At 35.4% G+C, this 21,562-nt stretch overlaps 2 protein-coding genes and 1 long non-coding RNA gene across 5 annotated transcripts; all 3 read right to left on the bottom strand.

The window, feature by feature from the left end:
* Positions 1 to 133: 133 nt before the first annotated feature.
* On the bottom strand, positions 134 to 1,454 carry LOC130430478 (uncharacterized). Of its 2 annotated transcripts, XR_008907816.1 has the most exons (4): positions 1,056 to 1,454; positions 540 to 842; positions 371 to 460; positions 134 to 285 (listed from the first exon to the last, which is right to left on the bottom strand). It is a non-coding gene; the product is annotated as an uncharacterized LOC130430478 (long non-coding RNA). The 2 variants fall into 2 exon arrangements; XR_008907815.1 differs by having other exon boundaries at positions 134 to 460.
* A 3,328-nt stretch (positions 1,455 to 4,782) lies between these two features.
* LOC130430642 (uncharacterized) lies at positions 4,783 to 8,770 on the bottom strand. The gene is made up of 8 exons (XM_056759799.1): positions 8,650 to 8,770; positions 7,904 to 7,970; positions 7,768 to 7,820; positions 7,379 to 7,658; positions 6,947 to 7,252; positions 6,373 to 6,645; positions 5,766 to 5,876; positions 4,783 to 4,975 (listed from the first exon to the last, which is right to left on the bottom strand). The coding sequence occupies exons 2-8, from the start codon at positions 7,968 to 7,970 to the stop codon at positions 4,857 to 4,859; spliced, it is 1,209 nt and encodes a 402-aa protein (XP_056615777.1). The 5' UTR covers positions 8,650 to 8,770; the 3' UTR covers positions 4,783 to 4,856.
* A 4,092-nt stretch (positions 8,771 to 12,862) lies between these two features.
* LOC130430565 (SLAM family member 9-like) lies at positions 12,863 to 14,475 on the bottom strand. 2 transcript variants are annotated; one of them, XM_056759707.1, is made up of 5 exons: positions 14,234 to 14,475; positions 13,773 to 14,111; positions 13,257 to 13,559; positions 13,083 to 13,177; positions 12,863 to 13,002 (listed from the first exon to the last, which is right to left on the bottom strand). In XM_056759707.1, exons 1-5 carry the CDS (start codon positions 14,280 to 14,282, stop codon positions 12,949 to 12,951), a joined length of 840 nt encoding a protein of 279 aa, XP_056615685.1. In that variant the 5' UTR covers positions 14,283 to 14,475; the 3' UTR covers positions 12,863 to 12,948. The 2 variants fall into 2 exon arrangements, with proteins under 2 accessions (XP_056615685.1, XP_056615686.1); XM_056759708.1 differs by having other exon boundaries at positions 14,311 to 14,475.
* Between the last annotated feature and the right edge of the window lie 7,087 nt (positions 14,476 to 21,562).

Below are 21,562 nucleotides of genomic sequence, written 5' to 3'. Positions count from 1 at the left end.
AATCTCTCTCTGTCTCTGTTTACACGTCATACACAAATATACTACCCTTCAAATATGTCGGAAATCTAGCTGTTTGGAAATAACAGACACGTTTATTTATTCAACATGCATTAAAGCATAGATGTGTTACAATTTTAATTTAAATAAATTATGCATTCTTCACATTTCCATATCATCCAAGAAATCTTCATATAGCATCAATAACAGAGGGTTGTCTTCTTTGGGAACAAATTATGGATTTCTTTGTTACTTGGTGCACTCGCTATTGTCTTGCTCAACAGGGGCCTATGAGCACAAAAACATGAAGATGATAATCAAGATCAACCATTTTATAAGGTAACATGATTGTTATAGTAGAAACATAGCCTACTTCCCCTTCTTTTCCAGTAGAAACATATCACACATATAAGCACCAGAACAAACAGTATTAATGCTAAAACTATGCAAGCCGGTTTCGATTCTGTAACAGAGAAAAACAGCAACTCATTACAAAGAACATCTAAAATAAAGAACAATCAGAAATAATTTGACTGTCCTACCTGAATGTGTCCGACATATTTGAGTGATGTCTAAATGTTGTGTGTGGTTTGTGATGGGATTGTTGATGACACAGCTGTATGTGTTTGTATCGTGATATTCCACCTCCAGAGGTAGAGAGAGTCTGATGTTGAGATCAGACACACTGATGTTGGACAATAAACTGGTTCCTTTGTACCCGGAGAGACTCAAATGTGTCACATTTATCACTGAACACAACAACCCACATTTTGACACTGAAGATCTTTCAGGTGATTTAGGATCCTGCGGACAGTAACTGATGATGACAGGAACAGGCAGACGGGCTGGAAACCAAAGAGGAACATAACTGGAAGAATTTGCTTTTTGAAGGTTTCTCATATTCATTTCACAACATTTTTGGTGTAATAATAGAATCACATTTACACTTCAGGGCCACCAGGTCTCCTTTGTCAAACCTGATTCGACTCATCATAATAATTCATGGAAACCAGCAAAGACTATAAATTTGTTAAAAAGTCGTATTAAGCAAAACTCACCATATACGGTAACATTGAATCTCTTTTCTGAACATTTTGTCTTAGGCCTATTGCAGATTTGTAGTTTATAAAGTCCAGAGTTTGTGATGCTGATGTTTGTGATGGTGAGAGATCCTGTCTCATTGTTTAGCTTCAGTTTGTCTCTGAATCTCCCATCAGCATCATAGAGCGCAAAAGTTGCCAACGTAAAACTTTTTCACGAAAAGAAACGAAATTGACACAATAATCAACATTAACACAAATAAAAAACAAATCCGAGAACAGCAACAAACGCTTTCGATTTGAAGGTGGTGTCAAAATAGGGGTTTTCCTGAAACAAATAAGCAGCAGTTTAAAATGTAGATTGACGAAGCAAAAATGCCTTTTCAGTGTTTGCAGTGATCCACGGCCAGCGCTCGAGAGATGACTCCAAGTAGTCTCTGTAGGGTAACACGGTTCTGCGCATGCGCGCAATTACGTAGTATAAAACTTCACGGTTTCCCTTCACTATTGGTATCACGCATGCGATGAAACACTTGACGGCCAGACGACACAACTGGCTGCATATTTTTATAGGCTACATTGTGTTTTTCTGATGTTTTAAATGTAGCTTACGCTATACGATGTGTTTACGAGTCATAATTATTTATACTGTGAATAATGATAAGGGGATAAATAAAGCTGAATTTGTCCAAAATACCCAGCTGAGATATTTATTATATCACAAATTAAAAATGTTTTCCACTTGTTTATTGTGCTAAGAAATCATTATTGATGTTAATTTAATTTTATAGCTCTCTCAATGCATTAAACATGTTTGAACTGTTTGAGTTGCATTTACACTGTATTGAGCAGCAGATGTCGCCAGATAGCAGATTTTGCGACACGTTATGGCTCTCAAACAAAACAAGATTAGATTAGATTAGATTCAACTTTATTGTCATTACACATATACAAGTACAGTGTAACGAAATGTAGTTTAGGTCTAACCAGAAGTGCAATTAGCAAGTGCAGATATACAGTGTGAATAAATACAGAATACAATATTAGGAAAATACTATACAATGGCCATGTACTATGAAAATGTGACAGTCGGTATGTACTATGAACAATATAGACAGAAGGCTATATACTGTGAACATTAATGTACAGGTGGTTATGAACAGATAACAATATAGACTATACAATAGTGCAAGTGACTTGAGTGTGCATTAGTTACAGACATTAGCTATTAAAGTTACAGTGCAGTAGATGAGTTGATGCGGTTATTAAAGGTACAGTGCAGTACATGAGTTATTGAAGTTATAGTGCAATACATGAGTAGATGCAGTTATACATTTACAGTGCAGTAGATGAGTTAGTGCAGTTATTGAGGTTACAGTGCAGTAGATGAGTTAATGCAGTTATTGAAGTTACAGTGCAGTAGATTCGTTAATGCGGTTATTAAGGTCACAGTGCAGTAGATGAGTTAATGCAGTTATTGAAGTTATAGTGCAATAGATGAGTAGATGCAGTTAGTTATGCAATAGAGAATTGCATAACTAATAGAGTTTTCATAGAGAATACAAATATGCAAATGTTTTATGATTTATAGTTTTTCATTCTTACTCTCTCTCTGTGTCTTTATTAAATAAATCCATGCTTAAAACTGAGCTTTCCACAGTAGATTCAATACATTAAAAACAAATTAAATGATAAAATAGACCAAACATGTTTTCATATAATTTAAGTCCTTTCTGGTGAGCAATTCTGAATATTACTGTCGCCAATGTACCAGTCTCTCTTACTAGGACTAGGTTTTATAACCCCACTATTTCATCACAGTTGAATTGCCCAATTGGACATTTCCTACGAATTATGCAGAGGAAGCAGTCAAAAAAGTGAATAGAGGAAAGGAGGTCTGAGGTTTCACTGGTTCGTCGGGTAGGCATCCTCTTGCCATTATCAGAGAGACATCTCATGAGTTGTGTGTCCCAATTTCATCACATAATTCCGAATGAAAGATGCCCTTTGGTGAGTTGCGGCTGATAATGCCCTGTGTATGGTTCCCATCAATGCTACACATCATCAGTTGTGCACCTGAGCCTCATTGGGTGTTTCGGGCCTTCATCACAAGACCCTCAGCCAAGTAGTAAAATAGCTGAAGAAAAGTTTCTACAATAAGATGAAAAACAAAATGATATACAGTGTACAAATTGAGCTGCGCACTTTTTAACAGTAACACTAAAAATGGTTTCTAGATTTGTTTTCAGGTGCTTTTTATGAGAGAAATTTTAAGTTGCTAAATCTGCCTTTCACTTCAGCTATAGCACTGAACGATTGTCTTCCCAGTATTTTCTGAATGGTGTGATTTCAGATGAACGATCTGAGCCTGAATAAAGAACAGAGAATGAGAGACGGACATCCTCCTTTGGCATTGGGTAAAGACAGATGTTCACCTGATAATTTATATTGTTTAGCCTATTTATGTCTGATGTTCATATTTTTTCAGTGTAAATTATTCTTAATGAAAGGAAAACTTTCCTGAATATTATCTTTATTGAGGTATTTTAGGGGTTTCAAACAAATAAACAGAACAACCACAGAACTGGACAAAGCACAGTTACTATGTTTTTAAAATGTGAAATGCCTTTTTGACTTGGCTTAAAAAAAGGTTATTTATAACTGTAGTGCCACTGAGCTCTGAAAACATTTAAAGCAGGTAACAGGTGTGTTGCAAAAATGTTAAAATAATAGTATAATTGTGTATGCGGGCAAGTCTAGAGTCAAAACAATTAAAGGTGATTGCTTTTCTTAAATCAAAATGAGCTTTATCTATCTACAGCACGGGATTCCTTGCATGGAATGTTGTTCCCATGTTGTTTCTACAGTAGCCCTAAATAGACAAAGTGGTGTTTTGTAAATTTGTTATCTCTTTCGGGGAAGAAGTGAAAACGTGACGACATCTTAATCCTTTGTCAGCCACCGTAGAAGGGGGGGGGGTTTGAGAGGTGAGCCTTTGAGTGCAATTCGCATCCTCACCACTAGATGCTGATAATTAATTAGACACAGCCCCTTTTCTGTTGATTACTTTTCATTTATTTTAATTGTTGTATTTTATGATTACAAAAGACAGTAAAACACCATAAAACACCGTTTCTCCAAATAAAACTTAAAAATACTCGTTAGAAGAATTTACTTGCAGAATTTCTCCTAGTTTCTCCTACTCAATAAATATTCATGTATAAATCTCACTGAAATATATAAGGTGTTAGGTATTTTTTAATTGCCAAATAACAGTATTTGCCTTATCACTGGTTTATTGTCATTGCTGCTATGGCCGAGAGCATTTTCCACTGCAGATTAAATTCACAGATTTACAAAGTAACACAAAAAACAGCAGTCTGTGGGGTGGATAAATGTGAGCACAATGTGATGTTGGAATAAAAACAAACAATATATGGATTGGATAAAACAAAGATTACAAAATTTGACATAAAAATGATAAAAAAAAAAAAAATAAGTGGTAGTCTCCAGGGATAAAGACTTAAATAAATTATAGGATTATAGCCGGCAGCCCATAATACAGGAAGTGCTGCAGAAATCCTTATGAAACTTCACTGAAATATCTCAATCTGCACAGACACGATGAGTGCAAATGATGCATTTACTTTAAAATAGAAATATTAAATTGTAATACAATATGTACCGTAAATATTTATCCATTATCTGTCACAATGATTTCTCAAACCTTTGAACAATTTAATTACTTTTACAGAGCAGCACTTTTATCTATTGCTCATTGTTATGTTTTATAACATAAAGGTATTGTAACTATTTGCATCAAATGGGATTCATGGGGATGACTTGTAATGACAACTCTTGTGATGGTGATGTTGCTGGCTGATTCAACAGATGTGTGTCGTCAGTTTCATTGCGTTTGATCTCCTGTCCTGCCGTTCCTATGACAAACACAGTTTTATTTTTCTGATGTCTAAATGATGTCATTTGACTATTCTATGGTTTAAGATGTCATATCAGGATGTGAACAATTACTGTCGTGACCCGAGGTAGTTCGGATAAGCGGTAGAAAATGGATGGATGGAACAATTACTGTAACTACATCTACCACTGTCGTCCATAGAGGCTTATCTGACTGATCTTTACTGGTAAATGTTAAACACACATAAACACAACAACACACACACATTTATCTTTAAGGAACATTAACAACTTAATAACTTCATTAACTCATCTACTGCACTGTAACCTTAATAACTGCATTAACATATATACCTTCTGTATATATTGTCCATAGTACATACCGACTGTCATATTGTCATAGAACATTTGTATAGTATTTACCTAATATTGTATTCTGTATTTATTCACACTGTATATCCTGCACTTGCTAATTGCACTTCTGGTTAGACCTAAACTACATTTCGTTACACTGTACTTGTATATGTGTAATGACAATAAAGTTGAATCTAAATCTAATCTAACATAACAAAGTCTTAACAAGTAAAGAAGTATTAATGGTTCAAAAAATCACTGTAAAAATTATTTGTTGTTCTACCTTAAGAAATTAAGTTAAACAGCTGCCTTGCATTTTTTGTTTTTTTTTCAACTTAAATAATAATAATAAGAATTAATAAATAATATTTTTACGTTGAATTAACCAAACACATTTTTTTAAGGCAGCCGTATAACTTTGAAACAACATATCGATTAACTGTGAGTGATACTTGCCCATTTGACTTCGGAACCTATTCCAACAGCAATAGAGAACCAGACCAATAATAACAATATACAGAATAACACCACCAATGATAACACCACCAACGATAAAATTCCAAGGTGCTGTAATGAACAAACAGAAAACAGTTATTAGACTGATTTACTTCTGATTTTAACCAAATCTCAGTCAAAGAACAGTTGCGACGGAAAACATCACCAGAAGTCTTGACATCCACATGACTAGGAAGGTAAATGTGTTTTAGCAAATCAGCTTCAAAAATGTGTAATTCCAATTAAACCTTTAGGTAATCTTCCCAACATACAGTCAAACATTTGACCAGGTTGCATTTATTTATTCTTCGAATAAATAAGCTCAAATGCTTCAGATTTTAGACAAATTGAAAAAAACGTTTCATACACAAATCTTTAGGTCACTTATCATAGTGTCCATGGTGTGCTGATGACATTTGTTGTGAATTTCACATAGTTAACTCACTGTTATATACATATATACAGTAGATAGATTAAATATGTGATCATTTATAAAACATAAATTATAAATGCACTGAGATACGAGATCAGCTTTGTTAATAAACAGTAATCTTAACCGCTGTCATACCTTTACAAAATTCACTGATGTTGAGTGTTGTCGTTTTGTTGGTAAAAAAATTGTTTACAACGCAGCTGAAGTTGTTTGTATCCTGATAATCCACCTTCAGACACAAAAAGTTGCTTCTGATATCAGACACCTTGATGCTGGAGATTGATCTGCTTCCATTGTACCAGGAGAGAGTCACATCCGTCACATTCAACACTGAACACAACAACACACATTTTGATGCTGACGAACATTGTTTTGAGTCTTTGGTGATGATCGGAATGGGCAAAGGATCTGAAAAACATCAGGGAGTAAAGCCATTAACAACATGATCATACAAAGACATCAACATTGTAGTTCAAATAGATTATTCGATGTTGTCAGTTTGTGAAAATGTAAATGTGTGTGGGCCATAAAATATTTATTGTAATCAAAAAAGCTTAAATTGTGACGTGTGACGCTTTTGTTCAATAGCTGATATAGTCAGGGAAGAGTCCAAACATTCAGTCCGGTCAAATTATCATTATGCGTCAGTCACCGTGCAGCCTCCCCATGTCCTTTAAGCTGAATGGGCAGGAGAATATGTGCAACTCACCATATACAGAAACATAAAATCTACGGCATTCTTGACTTTTTCCGTTAATGATCAGTAGTTTCATGTTTCCAGTGTGGATTTTACTGATGTTGGTGACGGTGAGACGTCCAGTCTGACCGTCCAGGTCCAGTCTGTCATTAAATCTTTTATCTTCGCATTCATAGCATGCTGATATGTTTTCCAGCACTTGAGCAATGAGAATGTTTTCATAAAGCCACATTATGTGATCCTCATACTGCACTTCAGTAAGGTTGGTTGGTAAAATCACAGAATCCCCTTCACTCGCTGGCACGGCTATTGCTCTCTCTGTTTCAAAAATTGACAATGTCTCTGTTAGACATTGACAGCGGATAACAATTATTCTAAAACAGACCTTAACATTAAGCAAATGAGCAGATCAGCCGAGTAAACAAGCAGTAATAATCAACACACCTCGACATGACTGACAGGATGAAGCAATGTCGAGATATGTAGTCTTAGTATGGCCTGAACTGGACACCACACAGCTGTAGTTGTCTTTATTAGGATATTCCACCTCTAGATACAGTCTAGTGATGAACTCAGAAACTGTATAGCTGGATAATGGAACGTTTCCATTGAACCACGAGATCTGACCTTGTGCCAAACTCGGCACTGAACACGCAACAACACATATGTTGCTTGAAACTTCTTTGCATGCCGGAAAATCTCTGGAAATTTTGGGATCTGGGATCTGAAAACCATAAAAGGAACTATCAAATACCAAAATGTTCAGGTCCAAGTCCAAAGTAGTAACGGGCAGTAAGCTGGAAGTTTCTAGAGTTTCTAAATCTTAGTATTACATTAGCTATATGAAAGTCATCCATCACTGTCTTCACTCCGTCACAAGACACACCTTTAACACAAAAATAAATTATTTACAGACACCTTGTTAAAAAAAGTTAAGCAGTTTTTATCCTGAAATTGTTTATAATTTACCACCAAAGGACCGTAGAAAGAACAAAACCAACAGAGACGATTTCACATTCTTCATATGGACCTTCATCTAGAATTCACAGATGAAAAACACAATGTATGAGAAGTCTATCTCTAGGTTTATTACATTTGCAGCCCCATTTAATTCACAACATGTATATTTATATACAGCCACAGTAAGAACACAGGAGAGCAGTGCAGTTTTGCCTTTACTCAGAATTTCACCATATTGTGGAAATTCCAGTTTAGTGTTTGTTGAATTGAAACAGAAACAAAATGTCAAATCATCATCTATTCATTTTGACACTGGGATTAAACATTAGGATTGTGTTGTAAATAAATACGAACTTGTTTTCTCGTCAGTAAACAAGTTAAATGTGAAAACATGACAACATGACCATTTTTTTTTTATTTTGACTTCCTTCAAAGACATGCAAATTAAACACTAAAGGTATATTATCGTTTGGTATCTGGGTGAAATGTTATCAATTAACAATCATTTTATCTAGAACTAGTAAATTAAATGATTTTGAAGTGGCTGTAGGTTTTAAATAAATATTTTTGTAATAAAACAAACAATTTACAACGAATATAAAACCAGTAAATGATTGTAATGGTTAATTATTAAGAAAATAAACGAAATAAAGTTTATTAAAAGTTTACTTTATTTTGCAGGTTTTAAGCGTGGCCTTTAAATAAAAATAATTAAAAAAAACGATTCACTCCAAAGTGTCAAATAAACTCAGTACCTTAAACTTTCCAGCGATTAATTTAGTACAGCGAAGTAAAAGCTCGTCCAGAATAATAACCCATTTAAGAATCTGCTGTCGATTTATAAAGTGAATATTTTAATTAAATAGCGAATCTACGATTTGTTCCAGGGCAGATTGTTTTGACTGACTTCAGAGCTATATCAACTATGCTTTCAGTCATGTGATATCAACGTCTCATTTAGAGAAGCTGTGGTGATGCACATTATTCTCATGATTAAAATGAAACGGGATTCGATTTGACGACCAAAAAGATGATGTTGAAAGTGAAAAACTTTAAAACAGTTCTGCCACCTTGTGGTCATTTATGGTCTGTATACATAGTTGTGTCCGGTATTAAAATATTTAGGACATAACCATATACTACATTCTGTAATAGAGCATCATTTGATTTGTTTTTCTTTTGGTCGATGTGCTTCGGTTGTGTTTCATCACAGGTGTAAATCACCTCATCCATTCCACATTAATGATACAGATTGAATGCTTTAAAATGAAGTCTTCACCCAAAAAAGACAATTTTGTCTTCATTGACTCGCCTTCGAGTTGTTCAAATTTTTTATCAATTTCTTTGTTCTGATAAACAGAGAGAAAGAAATTTGGAATAATGCTTATAACCAAACAGATTTTGCCCCCCATTGACTCCCATAGTAGTAAGAATTACTTGTTGTTCTGTTGAACACAAAATAAGACATTTTGAAGAATGTAGGAAAGCAAACAGTTCTGGGGCACTTTTGACTTCTATTGTATTTTTTTCCTACTGTGGTAGTCAATAGGGGGCAATGGTCAATGGTTGTAAACATTCTTCAAAATATCTTTCTGTGTTCATCAGACTTATACAGATTTGGAACAACTCGAAGGAAAGTAAATGACGGCAGAATTTTCATTTTTGGGTGAAGTATCCCTTTAAACAATCTTGTTATTTCAACTTTGTTGAATTTCTACATTTATGCATTTGTCAGATGCTTTTATCCAAATCAACTTGCACACACTACATATACAAAACATTTCCTGGGTATTAAACTGATGACCTGCGAGTGCCTCCTCTGTTTCAGCAACAGGAATATTTGCTCAGATTATAGTGTTGAAACTAGTGGTCATAGATTAATTTTTTTAATCTGGATTAATCTAGATTAATTCCAAGATTAATCTAGATTAATCTAGATTAAAATGGCTCATTTGAATTCTGCCGAAGGCATTCAGAATATGTGTGATACCCAAATAATGACTAAAAGTAAGTCTTTGAGAACGGGTTTCTCAAGCCAGGTGGCGCATTAGACCAGGGGCTCATCTCCTGTTTCCAAAATGCATCACAAACTGCTTGAGAAAGCTGTTCTACTATGATAATTGGTGATGAAAATTAAATTATGTTCAATAAAATGAACTTGTGTTTACTTCCGCATTAGCTAGAATTGCGTTTAGGTGGTACTTGAGACTGGAAGAGCTCCTACAATACATTTACATGTAGTCATTTAGCAGACGCTTTTATCCAAAGCGACTTACAAAGAGTGAGGGAGCAACAAGCGATATGTCATACAGGAGCCATAATACATTAGATCTCAATACAAAGTTACTGGTTTCAACTAAAGCTAGACCACTACCTGTTGAGAGAAAGTGTTTTTTTTAACCAATTCCGCATTGCACAAGGTGCAAACAACCTTAGTCTTGTCGATGTTTCTATTGGGAAGCTTCTTAAAAATTAATATTCCCTGAAGCAAACCCGGCGGCTTCATAGCTGCATCCATGTTAGCACGTCACGTTTGATGCGGTAATTTCACAGTAACGTTATGTTGTGTTCAGACCAAACGCGAATGGCGCGTCAAGCGCGAGTGATTTATATGTTAATGCAAAGAGCCAATAGACCTACTTGCTGCGCGAATCGCGTGAATGAAGCCCTGGTTATGAGATGATGAGGCGGCTTCTGCTTCCGCGAATGACGCGAATCACGCGTGTTGAAAAATCTCGTTCTCGCCCCGTACAGTGCAGTTAAGCTGGTATACATCCGCGCTAAAATATCAAGGTGAAAGTCATCATAGCTTGCGTAGTATAGACCCAGCTGCCAACCCAACTTTGAGAATAGATTAACGGCGACATTTTTTTTATCGCGCGATAGTTGAAACACATTTAAAGATACATTTATAAAGATAATAAAAAAGAAACACTGAACTTGGAACTATGAGGCATAAATGAACATGAGCCACTGATGACCTGAGTTTTGATTTTGATGTCTATATTGAATGACAGAACACAAGTTCGGGCAAAGTTATCAGCTTGGCGTTGCTGGGAGTTTATGATATGTTATGATTCTGATGTTGAGGTGAATCATCTCTTTTATCAGCCTGGACCCATACTGTTAAAAAGATCCAGAAAATCAGGTATTACACCAATGTCACAGGTGTTGATCCCAATTACAAAATTAAACATGTTTTAAAACAAATAATAGGTTTGAGTTCATAAGAATTGTCTGTTCTGCCTTGATTCAAGATTGAGCTATTCCTTACTGGAAACTAAGGCACTGTTCAACACCACTTCATTACACTATGGGATGTTTGCAGGACGACAAAACAATGTTAGAATATTTTTTTCGAGAGCTGCTCTGATGTGGAAATGGTCTACACCATGTTAAAACTGAAGTCATGAAATGCTATCGTATGTGCATTGTAGGTGTAATTTCATAAATATTTTTACTGAACGATTTACACTGTCAACATCATATTGCGTTTAGTTTATCTCTCATTCATACTGGTTTTGTTAATACTGTATTATTTTTAGATAATACTTGCCCTCATCACTTCGTAGGACCTTTTTTTAATGTTCATGTATTGCCAATCTTTTTGTTGTCGGTCGTCTGGTCGAGGAACGGGGAAAAAGTAGTCTTCCTAAACTATTACAACTATTTATTGATAAACCAGCTTTGTTGAGGGAAACAAAATGACAACGCTTTAGATAACAGTCTGCATGTACCGCTAAATTACACAGATTTTACTGCGTAACTAAAATTGTAACAATAAATATCTGATGGTAAAGAACAAGAATATGCAAAGTTTGGAGTATGGAAAGTAAGGAAATTCCTAAAATATTTATACTGTAAGTATTTTTAAACTAAGGGGGTAACTATTTTAATATGACATGGTATGCCTGCAATATTTTATACAACAATCTTGGCACGAACATACACTGCAATTTTTTTTATTTCATTTACACATTTGGCAGATGCATATATCCAAAGCTACTTACATTGCATTTTTCCTACACATGTATGTGCAATCCCCTGGAATCGAACCCACAACCTTGCGTTGTTCATGCAATGCTCTTACAAGTGAGCTACTGGAAAGCTAGACTTGTAAACTTGTAAGCAACTGTAAATTTGACAGAGTTTTGACTTCTACTTTAGATTTTAGGATTGTTGGTCACAAATAATTTATCTTATAATAAATAAACGGTCGAAATACCCTGTAATGGGCATGAAATAAAAAAACGCACCCAGAAACTAGAACCAAACCTATCACCTATTCATGTTGTCTATTATCAACATATAAGTGTTTGCGTCTCTAACAGTCACACGTAGGCTTTTTTTCATCTGATTTATAATATAATGCCATTGTTTTGACGTGTTTTATATATAGAGCATCATACCGTCCCAATTAAGATAGACAAATTAATCTCAAACTGTTTGTCTTAAGTAGTTAATAAAGTGTTGAAGAATATTTTCAAAACTAAAACATTCATTCTATAATATACAATTTTGTTCTAATATTATTTTTTTATCCAGCTCTTGTACATTAGCCATATAAAGCAAGATTTGAAAGGATATCTGTCACAGAAAATGCTTACATCATGCTTTGCCATTTATTTATCACCTGCCCTATATTCCATAAACTATAGAGTTTTTAGATAGCCTACCTTTCCTAATACATGGCAATTAAATCAATTACTATACACATATTCAGCAAAAAATGACCTGAATAAAAAAAAAACTTACCTGTATAAATCCACATTTGTTGGAATTTCAAATTATAGTCACCTTAACTGACTACACAAATCTCTCTCTGTCTCTGTTGTAGTGCTGGTTACATGTCACACTCAAATATACTACCCTTCAAATATGTCAAAAATCTAGCTGTTTGGAAATAACAGACACGTTTATTTATTCAACATGCATTAAACGTAGATGTGTTACAATTTTAATTTAAATAAATTATGCATTCTTCACATTTCCATATCATCCAAGAAATCTTCATATAGCATCAATAACAGAGGGTTTTCTTCTTTGGGAACAAATTATGGATTTTTTTGTTCCTTGGTGAACTCGCTATTGTCTTGCTCAACAGGGGCCTATGAGCACAAAAACATGAAGATGATAATCAAGATCAACCATTTTATACGGTACCATGATTGTTATAGTAGAAACGTACCCTACTTCCCCTTCTATTCCAGTAGAAACACATCCCACATATAAGCACCAGAACAAACAGTATTAATGCTAAAACTATGCAAGCCGGTTTCGGTTCTGTAACAGAGAAAAACAGCAACTCATTACAAAGAACATCTAAAATAAAGAACAATCAGACATAATTTTACTGTCCTACCTGAATGTGTCCGACAGATTTGAGTGATGTCTAAATGTTGTGTGTGGTTTGTGATGGGATTGTTGATGACACAGCTGTATGTGTTTGTATCGTGATATTCCACCTCCAGAGGTAGAGAGAGTCTGATGTTGAGATCAGACACACTGATGCTGGACAATAAAGTGTTTCCTTTGTACCAGGAGAGACTCACATGTGTCACATTCATCACTGAACACAACAACACACATTTTGACACTGAAGATCTTTCTGATGATTTAGGATCCTGCGGACAGTAACTGATGATGACAGGAACAGGCAGACGGGCTGGAAACCAAAGAGGAACATAACTGGAAGAATTTGCTTTTTGAAGGTTTCTCATATTCATTTCACAACATTTTTGGTGTAATAATACAATCATATTTACACTTCAGGGCCACCAGGTCTCCTTTGTCAAACCTGATTCGACTCATCATAATAATTCATGGAAACCAGCAAAGACTATACATTTGTTAAAAAGTCGTATTAAGCAAAACTCACCATATACGGTAACATTGAATCTCTTTTCTGAACATTTTGTCTTTGGTCTATTGCAGATTTGTAGTTTATAAAGTCCAGAGTTTGTGATGCTGATGTTTGTGATGGTGACAGATCCTGTCGTTTTGTTTAACTTCAGTTTGTCTCTGAATCTCCCATCAACATCATCATATATAGCGCAAAAGTTGCCATGTTTATTTATTTCAGCAATAAGATCCCCCCGAGGAACAAACATCCACAATATCTGATCATCTGTCTGTATGTGAGTAAGATCAGTGTGTAGAGTGACAGATTCTCCCTCCATCAGTGACTTCACTTCATCTGAATCGACACCAAACACACCTGGAGAACAAACAGACGAATTGACGAGATATACGAGAAAATTGAAACACAATAGTGGATATTTCTATGTTGGAAATTGTTATGCAAAACCTTTTTAGAACATGAAAGATAATCTCACTTACCGTTAGATATCACGACATACAGGCAAACAAAAATTGTGTCTGCAAACATTCTCTTCAAACATCACATGAAACAATACCTTGAAACACACTTTTTCCCTTTAAAGTCTGTCATGCTGAATGTCGTCTTCGGGAAACAAAAAGAAACTGTGTTGAGGATGCCCTACGCCTCTGAAAGTGTCTTTTCCAGCCTGTGAAATCCATGAAACGGAAATGCCTTTGCACTGATCCATGTCATATGGGTGGGGCAGTGAAAACATGTTTGGGGGCGTCGATTTTGTGTAAAGAGACGTTTTGTTTTGTGAAAGGCCACTCAAATTCTGAAATGTCAGAAGACAGTTCATGACATCACACTGTGATGTTTAGGCCCACTGACTAAAACTTTCGTAGTAAGTGCCATATTTCAAATATTTTCATGCAAATACCAACACAATTTAAAATTCTAATTTACTGTAAAAAACTGAAAGCTCTAATATTGTGCATGTGTTTATGAAAATAAACTAAATGAATGAAATCACCTTTATCACAACAAATAATGCAATAATATACAGTGCATTGGCAAATCTCGTTCTCCTCTTGATTAAAAATATCTTCTCGTTTCTACATTTAGCCTACTTTGATTATTCAGCTCCATGCAAAGTACGGTGTGAACTGAACTTGATATGTTGTCTCAATACCCAAAAGACAATATAAAAAAAATAATTTTGTTTTTAATGGGAAATGTTAATAGCTTATAATTGTATTTCATTGGATTTTTTTGTGATGGTTTCTATCGTTTTTTACAGGGACTTGTGACAACACCTTAAACAAAAAGGTTGAATTAACCCAGCTAACTTTATAAATCATAGTCTGTAAATATCCCAGTAAAACAGAACTTTAAGTTATTTTTCATGTTTCTTTAAATGTTAGTGAAAATTATGTTTCTTCGTGTTGTTTTGTTTTGTTCTCCACAGGTGCTGAGTTACAGACTCCTGATGGTGATGGCCAATTTCCCATCTCTGCCAAGTAGCTCTTAGTCTTTTGTATAAAACCATCAAGTAGGAGTTTATTCCATTCTGCTGAATTCATATATTTCATGAATTACAGGTCAATTTTTATCAATTACTCTGCAGTTCTCGAGAGGATGAAGAGTACTGCGAAGTATTTTAAAGTCTTCTGTATGAATCCCCAAGAACCCAAGCTCGAGACCCTCTGTGCACAAAGTACTATTTGTGATCCCATTTGAATTCTTCGATCCAGCATATGACTCTGACCTCACACAAATTAGTCAAAATCTGATTCTAACTGCACACGTGGGAAATGAAATCTTGTAAAACTAGATTTAGGATTGTTGTTTCTATAGCCTCATGTTTTCCTCTTCATTAATTCACTGTGTGATGCTCTTCAGCATTTCTAATGTACTATTCAAAAAGTCTTGAATCATACACAAAAGTAAGGCTTTAGATCAATAATTATAAGAAACCTGTACTGAAACATGGGGATATTATATGGAAATATTTATTCATTGATTTGATATACTGTAACGCATCTCATTAATTCTGTGGTCTCTGTAGTTGATGATTTATATGTAATGCATATTATCTTTGAAATAAAAAATCTAAATAAATTAAATGTATTACTTGAGCTCTCAATATTGTTTCAATAGAAATATTTGGTAGAAACATTAAGTCTCCTTAACATTAAACCCAGGACACTATGTAACATTAATGCATTTGGTATTTCTATCCAAAGTGACTTCAAGCTACACCCTGGGCCCGGTTTTTCAAAAGGTTTAATCCTTTTTTTGCGATCCGTGATCACGTTATCCAGCTTACTTTTGGAGCCAGTTTTTTAAAGCAACATCGGATTGGATCAATCTGATCCGGATAGGAACTTTTCAGGATCACCAAATCTGGATAACCAGTGCTCAAACAGGATAGGAAATCGCAATGTAGAACTATAGATATGTAAAGAGCAACAAGTATAGCCAATGTGGGGTCAATATAAGTTTATTTTTATTTGAAATGAAAACACACACATTTAAAAAAAACTAAAAACAAGAAAAACCCCACCCCATCCTCTTCCAGCAGTCCGCTCATCTGAACACAAACAATTGAGCAATTGAGCGTTTAAATGGAGTTCTGAGAGTGGAACCACAGAAAGCAAGCATGCAACATAACTGTATTGTCCTGCACAACATCGCTACTAAGCTCAATGTCCCTCTCTCTGCTGACAATGATGCACCTGAGCCTTAGGAGACCCTAACCAACCTCCTGCATTCTGCCAGAACGAGCAAACAGGACGTGCAACAAGGGACGAAATAGTTAGACACTATTTCTGATTTGGATTTGTTTTCGATTTCAAAAATCAGTGATTGCCATTCTTCGCATTTTTTTGGTTATTCTGTAATCATTGCATGTATCACTAATACATATTCTAAATACAAAAATATTTTCGATTGTGATGAATATATATATCAATTAGTGACAGAATAAAACTTGTTTTTGGTCAATTTTGACAGCTGTTTGGAGGATTATTTTTTGAGACCAAACTCTTTCTACTTTGCTGTAGGCCTATACTGAAAGGCTGAATACATTAAAGCTTACCTAATCACTGTAGCCTGACGGATGAACAAATAAAATTAAAACCTTATGAATAAATATGATATCTTGTAAGATACTGCATGATCCAAACATAGTATTATTTGATACATTTTAAAAGTTTTCATTACATTTTGGGCATTGAATCCACGCTGAATCCACCCTTCTGATTGGATCAGTTTAATCCAGATTTTTTGGATCAAAGTGATCCAAATCCTACAAAAAAGTTCTGAAAAACCCAAACTAAAGGTTTGATCCGGATCAAAACCAAGATTGGATTACGAGATCTGATCCGATTATGTAATCCGTTTTTTCTTTTGAAAAACACATTTTCAAGATTTGATCCAATCCGTTATCCAAAATCCTAGTGGATTACTTTTGAAAAACCGGGCCCTGGGGATATCACAAGATGCACTGACTCCGTAATGCATAGGAAGACTCCATCCCTCTCACTCTTTACTGTATTTTATATATTACAGAACTATATAATGTATCATTGTCGATTGTCACATGAGGATGACATCATTGATTGAGTAAGAAAGGATTTAGGTTTAATTAAGCCAAAACAATTCATGCTAACGTGGCCACCAATACTTTTACAGAAATATATCTTTCACGCAAGCCACCCTAATTAAAGGCCGCAGATGGAAACTGGTGTGTCAAAAATATACATTTGTTTATTTCACAATTTCTCAATTATATAAACAATTTAAAAAGACAACTGTAATACTCTATGAAACTTCCCAAATCAAAACACCAAATGGTTACTGGTGTGTACAGAGTTCTCCTCCGGAGACGTGTTAGAATTCAAAGCACACCACGTCACTCTTAATAAATGAATTAATACACAGGTAAAACAACCCAGTTAAATATGGTATCTGTGATTTACAACCTTTCTCCACTTCACACGCACACCACTGCAGGTAGTTGTCTCCTGGGAAAACTACACGTTACCCAATAAATATTTCAAACCAGAGAACCCAACAGAGTATACATAAGATTATAAAAACATACATTTATAAAACACAAACCTCGTCTCCCTCTCACATATGGCCCTAAGGCGCGCAGCAATCGGTAGGTTACAAAATATGGTAGGCAGTTGGTATAGCTAAAACTGATCAGGAAAAACAGTGACTGGACACGTTCGGTCAGGGTATATTCTGGCAAACTGTTTCCCGATCACGTTTTGCAATCGGCAAAGCAGTCTGTAGCACACGCCGTTTACCAACACAAGATAGATATTCGCAAAGCAAATCGGCCGTGTCTGATTTCCCAGCGCTACACAATCGATTCGAATTTGAAACGAGAAGCAGGAGACGTAAGAGGCGGATATCGGTTTGAAAATTTCAAAGTAAAAGTTGTAAACGTTCGAACGTAAACCGCAAATGATTGGTCAATGTACGTAAGGTAACCCGCGCGGCAGTCTGAATGCAGAGAGCATATCTTTAACTCGACACACCCGTTACCATGAGTTTATAAACGTATAAAACTTTATAATACCACGTAGGAAAATGGACACAAAGATACACACAGAGCTTGGAATGCAGATGGGAATTCAAAAGAGAAATTTAAGAAAATTATGTTGTTTAATTATTGTATATTTATTTTTGATGAGCAATGTCGTACAGGTTTTAGACTTCTGGCTATTTAAAAAAAAGTAACTCTTATAATTATTGCGTTTATCCCACAACGCACATCACTTTGCAAAAGCACAAGATTATGTTTTTTTTACCAATACCAGCATGTCCAATGCTTAAGTAAAATTGATTTTATACAAAAAGTTATTGTTGCATAATATATTTTAGATATAATATTGTCGGGTTAGGTCTTAATTAAAATAATTACTAGCTGAATCCGCTGTTTGAATCGGTTCAATGAAATCAATAATGACTCGCCACTGTTCACATATGACTTACTTCGGTATAGCGACAACTATTGGCGGTTTAAATTTAAACTTTATTTCTATTAATTCTATTAATCTATTCATTTCAACGTTCTGTTTTTTAAAATGCACTAAATCATTTACAGGATACGAAAGACTGCGTTTTTTTCAAGGTCTGAGTTTTTGTTTCTTGGTATCCTCTGTTAATTCGTATTTATTTGAGTGTTTATTCAACACGAACAATGCAGGATAACATTACAGATGCTCTACACACAGACTTCTAGCCAATGGACCATTTTGCAGCCCCAGTCTATGGTTAGGCTTTTGAAATACAGTAAAATAAAAGTGTAAAATGACAAGAACAGTAATTATAACAAAAATCTGAAACCGTATACAACCATAAATGTTCACAATCCTGCTTTTATTTTAACCATCAAATCGTAAGGCTGATGCATGTATTAATATCATAATTTGATTAATTGTGAACGTTTTAGGTTTATCTGTACCAAATTCTATAAGGGGTATGTAATTTTATTTAAATATTCCAGCAATGGCTTATTTTAACCCAGCAGTGTGTTCTGTCAAATATTTAATCATGGGTCAAAAGAACCCAGCACGTTTTAGAGTGTTCATATATACACTGCTCAAAAAAATGAGGGGAACCCTTATCATCGCAGTATAACACCAGATCAGTTAACCTTCAGGAATATCAATCAACCTGTGACTTAAGCATAAGTGACTGTGAACCATTTTTACAGTTTTTGGTGCAAATAAAAGTGACAACAGGTATACTGGAGAGTCAACCGCAAGGGTGGTCTGGGGTGGACCATCGTTAGGGGGTCACACAGACCTCATGTGCTATGGGGTTGAAATCCTCAGATGTGTTTTCAGACCTTATGCTGGTACAGTGCAGGGTCCTCCTGGTGCATGATAATGCCCAACCACTTGTGACCAGAGTCTGTTGACAGTTTCTGGATGATGAAGGCATTGATGCCATTGACTGGCCCTCATGTTACCCAGACCTAAATCCAGTTGAGACCCTCTGTGATCTTGTATATCCGAAGCTGTCAAGTAACACCATAGACTGTCAAGGGGCTCACTTATACTCTGATCCAAATCCAACTCACAGAGGAAGTCCCCCAAGGCAAAAGATCTGACAACAGATCTGAGCATTTCATCCCCTTATAGTCCTCCACAGACAACCATTGCTGTTGCCTCTCTAGTGTACCTGTTGTCACTTTTATTTGCTTTATGCAATTGAAACTTATTAACCATAAGTTTTCCCTATTTTTTTTTAGCAGTACATAGTATATATTAGCCAGGGTGATTACAGTTGTTTCAATTATTATATAAAGAGGTTAAATGAGGGTTCATAGGTATATTTGAAAACTTCATCATGTGGAAGTCATTTTGGTTAAAATCCATATTAATGGACATTTCAAAAATCACTGACAAAAAATATGTCTAAACTGAAAGAGTTCCGTGAATCCTGAAATTGACACTTACCCAACTATCAAAAATCATGTACTAAAACTTAAACCAATGCTTTTAAAACTTGGGGAGACCTCATATGGGTATTTCAATCATCAAATATAGATATCTTTGCTGTTGGCATAATAAAAACCGTTGGTAAAACTAAAAAATATTTAATGGTAAGGTTGAAATTTTTACGGAATGGCCCATATTCTTAAGTTTATATTTTTATGGTTTATTAACGTGACAATTTAGCCGGCAGATTTGTAAAATTTTCATTTATACTTTAACTTTTACTTTGAAATTTTCAAACAGATACCCGCAGCTCGGGTAGCCAAAAAAAATAAGTAAATAACGTTACAATAATTAATTGTAGTTTGGGCGGATGAGAAATCAATCATGTTTATTTAAAAGCAGCATTCGTTGACGTCACTGAATCTGCTGCTGAAAAATGTTCCAAATATGATTGTGTGCACTCTACTTTAACAATGGATCTTCCTACAAAGCATAAATATTTGACTGAAACTTGTTTAATATTTTTTGCCCGAACTTTAACTTTGAAATTGTTTAACTATTGGTCCGCCCCTTAATTCAACACCTCGTACTTTAAACTCCTTTATATGGGATCGTGCTGCGAAAACAAGAAGGAACATTGGGCTTTGCGAATCACCCATCGTGTGTTGGTAAACGGCGTGTGCTACAATCTGCTTTGCCGATTACAAAACGTGATCGGGAAACAGTTTGCCAGAATATACCCTGACCACGTTCCCTGTGTAGCAAACAGATGTTTGCACCGTGTGTCTTCCCCGCAATCTCACACTGCAACGGTTTACCCACGTTCCCTGAATAGCAAACAAATGTGTGCACCATACGTCTTCCCCACAATCTCACACTGCGTTACTGCAGAAGATTTGTCCACTGGCCAATCTCCAACCTCAAGCAACGACAACAGCACTGGTTTGGACCCACAATCCTGGTGCTTTCACTCCCCACACTGTACCGACACACTATGCTGGAACGACAGTCTTGCTTGTCGCTCTGACTACGTCTCTCTAAATAGCCATCTGAGCAATTAAGCGCTCTGAGGTGACGTCCCCTGGGTCGTAATGTCCTACCGCTTACACTAAATATATATTTAAACAATATAAATAAAAAAACAGTTTCTTAGGATGTTTTTGGACATCATTAGAGATGATAAGTAGTTTACAGTTAACAAAACGTAAATAATATCACTTACACCAAAATACAGCAGATCATAACTCTCTCTCTCTCTCTCTCTCTCTCTCTCTCTCTCTCTCTCTCTCTCTCTCTCTCTCTCTCTCTCTCTCTCTCTCTCTCTCTCTCTCTCTCTCTCTCTCTCTCTCTCTCTCTCTCTCTCTCTCTCTCTCTCTCTCTCTC

The sequence above is a fragment of the Triplophysa dalaica genome, chromosome 10, assembly GCF_015846415.1.
Source record: "Triplophysa dalaica isolate WHDGS20190420 chromosome 10, ASM1584641v1, whole genome shotgun sequence".
Lineage (NCBI taxonomy): Eukaryota > Metazoa > Chordata > Actinopteri > Cypriniformes > Nemacheilidae > Triplophysa > Triplophysa dalaica.
Note: the sequence above shows the minus strand (reverse complement) of the source record. Positions and strands in the feature narration are given on the sequence as shown.

What these genes read in the sequence shown, in the direction of transcription:
- LOC130430642 (XM_056759799.1), bottom strand. Translation starts at nt 7,970, where the DNA reads ATGAAGGTCCATATGAAGAATGTGAAATCGTCTCTGTTGGTTTTGTTC. An exon ending in ATCCTGTCAGTCATGTCGAG is followed by an intron (nt 7,253 to 7,378) that starts GTGTGTTGATTA and finishes TTTTTGAAACAG; the next exon opens with AGAGAGCAATAGCCGTGCCA. An exon ending in ATTTTATGTTTCTGTATATG is followed by an intron (nt 6,646 to 6,946) that starts GTGAGTTGCACA and finishes GATGTTTTTCAG; the next exon opens with ATCCTTTGCCCATTCCGATC.
- LOC130430565 (XM_056759707.1), bottom strand. Translation starts at nt 14,282, where the DNA reads ATGTTTGCAGACACAATTTTTGTTTGCCTGTATGTCGTGATATCTAAC. An exon ending in GTATGTCGTGATATCTAACG is followed by an intron (nt 14,112 to 14,233) that starts GTAAGTGAGATT and finishes TTTGTTCTCCAG; the next exon opens with GTGTGTTTGGTGTCGATTCA. An exon ending in GGAATAGAAGGGGAAGTAGG is followed by an intron (nt 13,003 to 13,082) that starts GTACGTTTCTAC and finishes TTGTGCTCATAG; the next exon opens with GCCCCTGTTGAGCAAGACAA.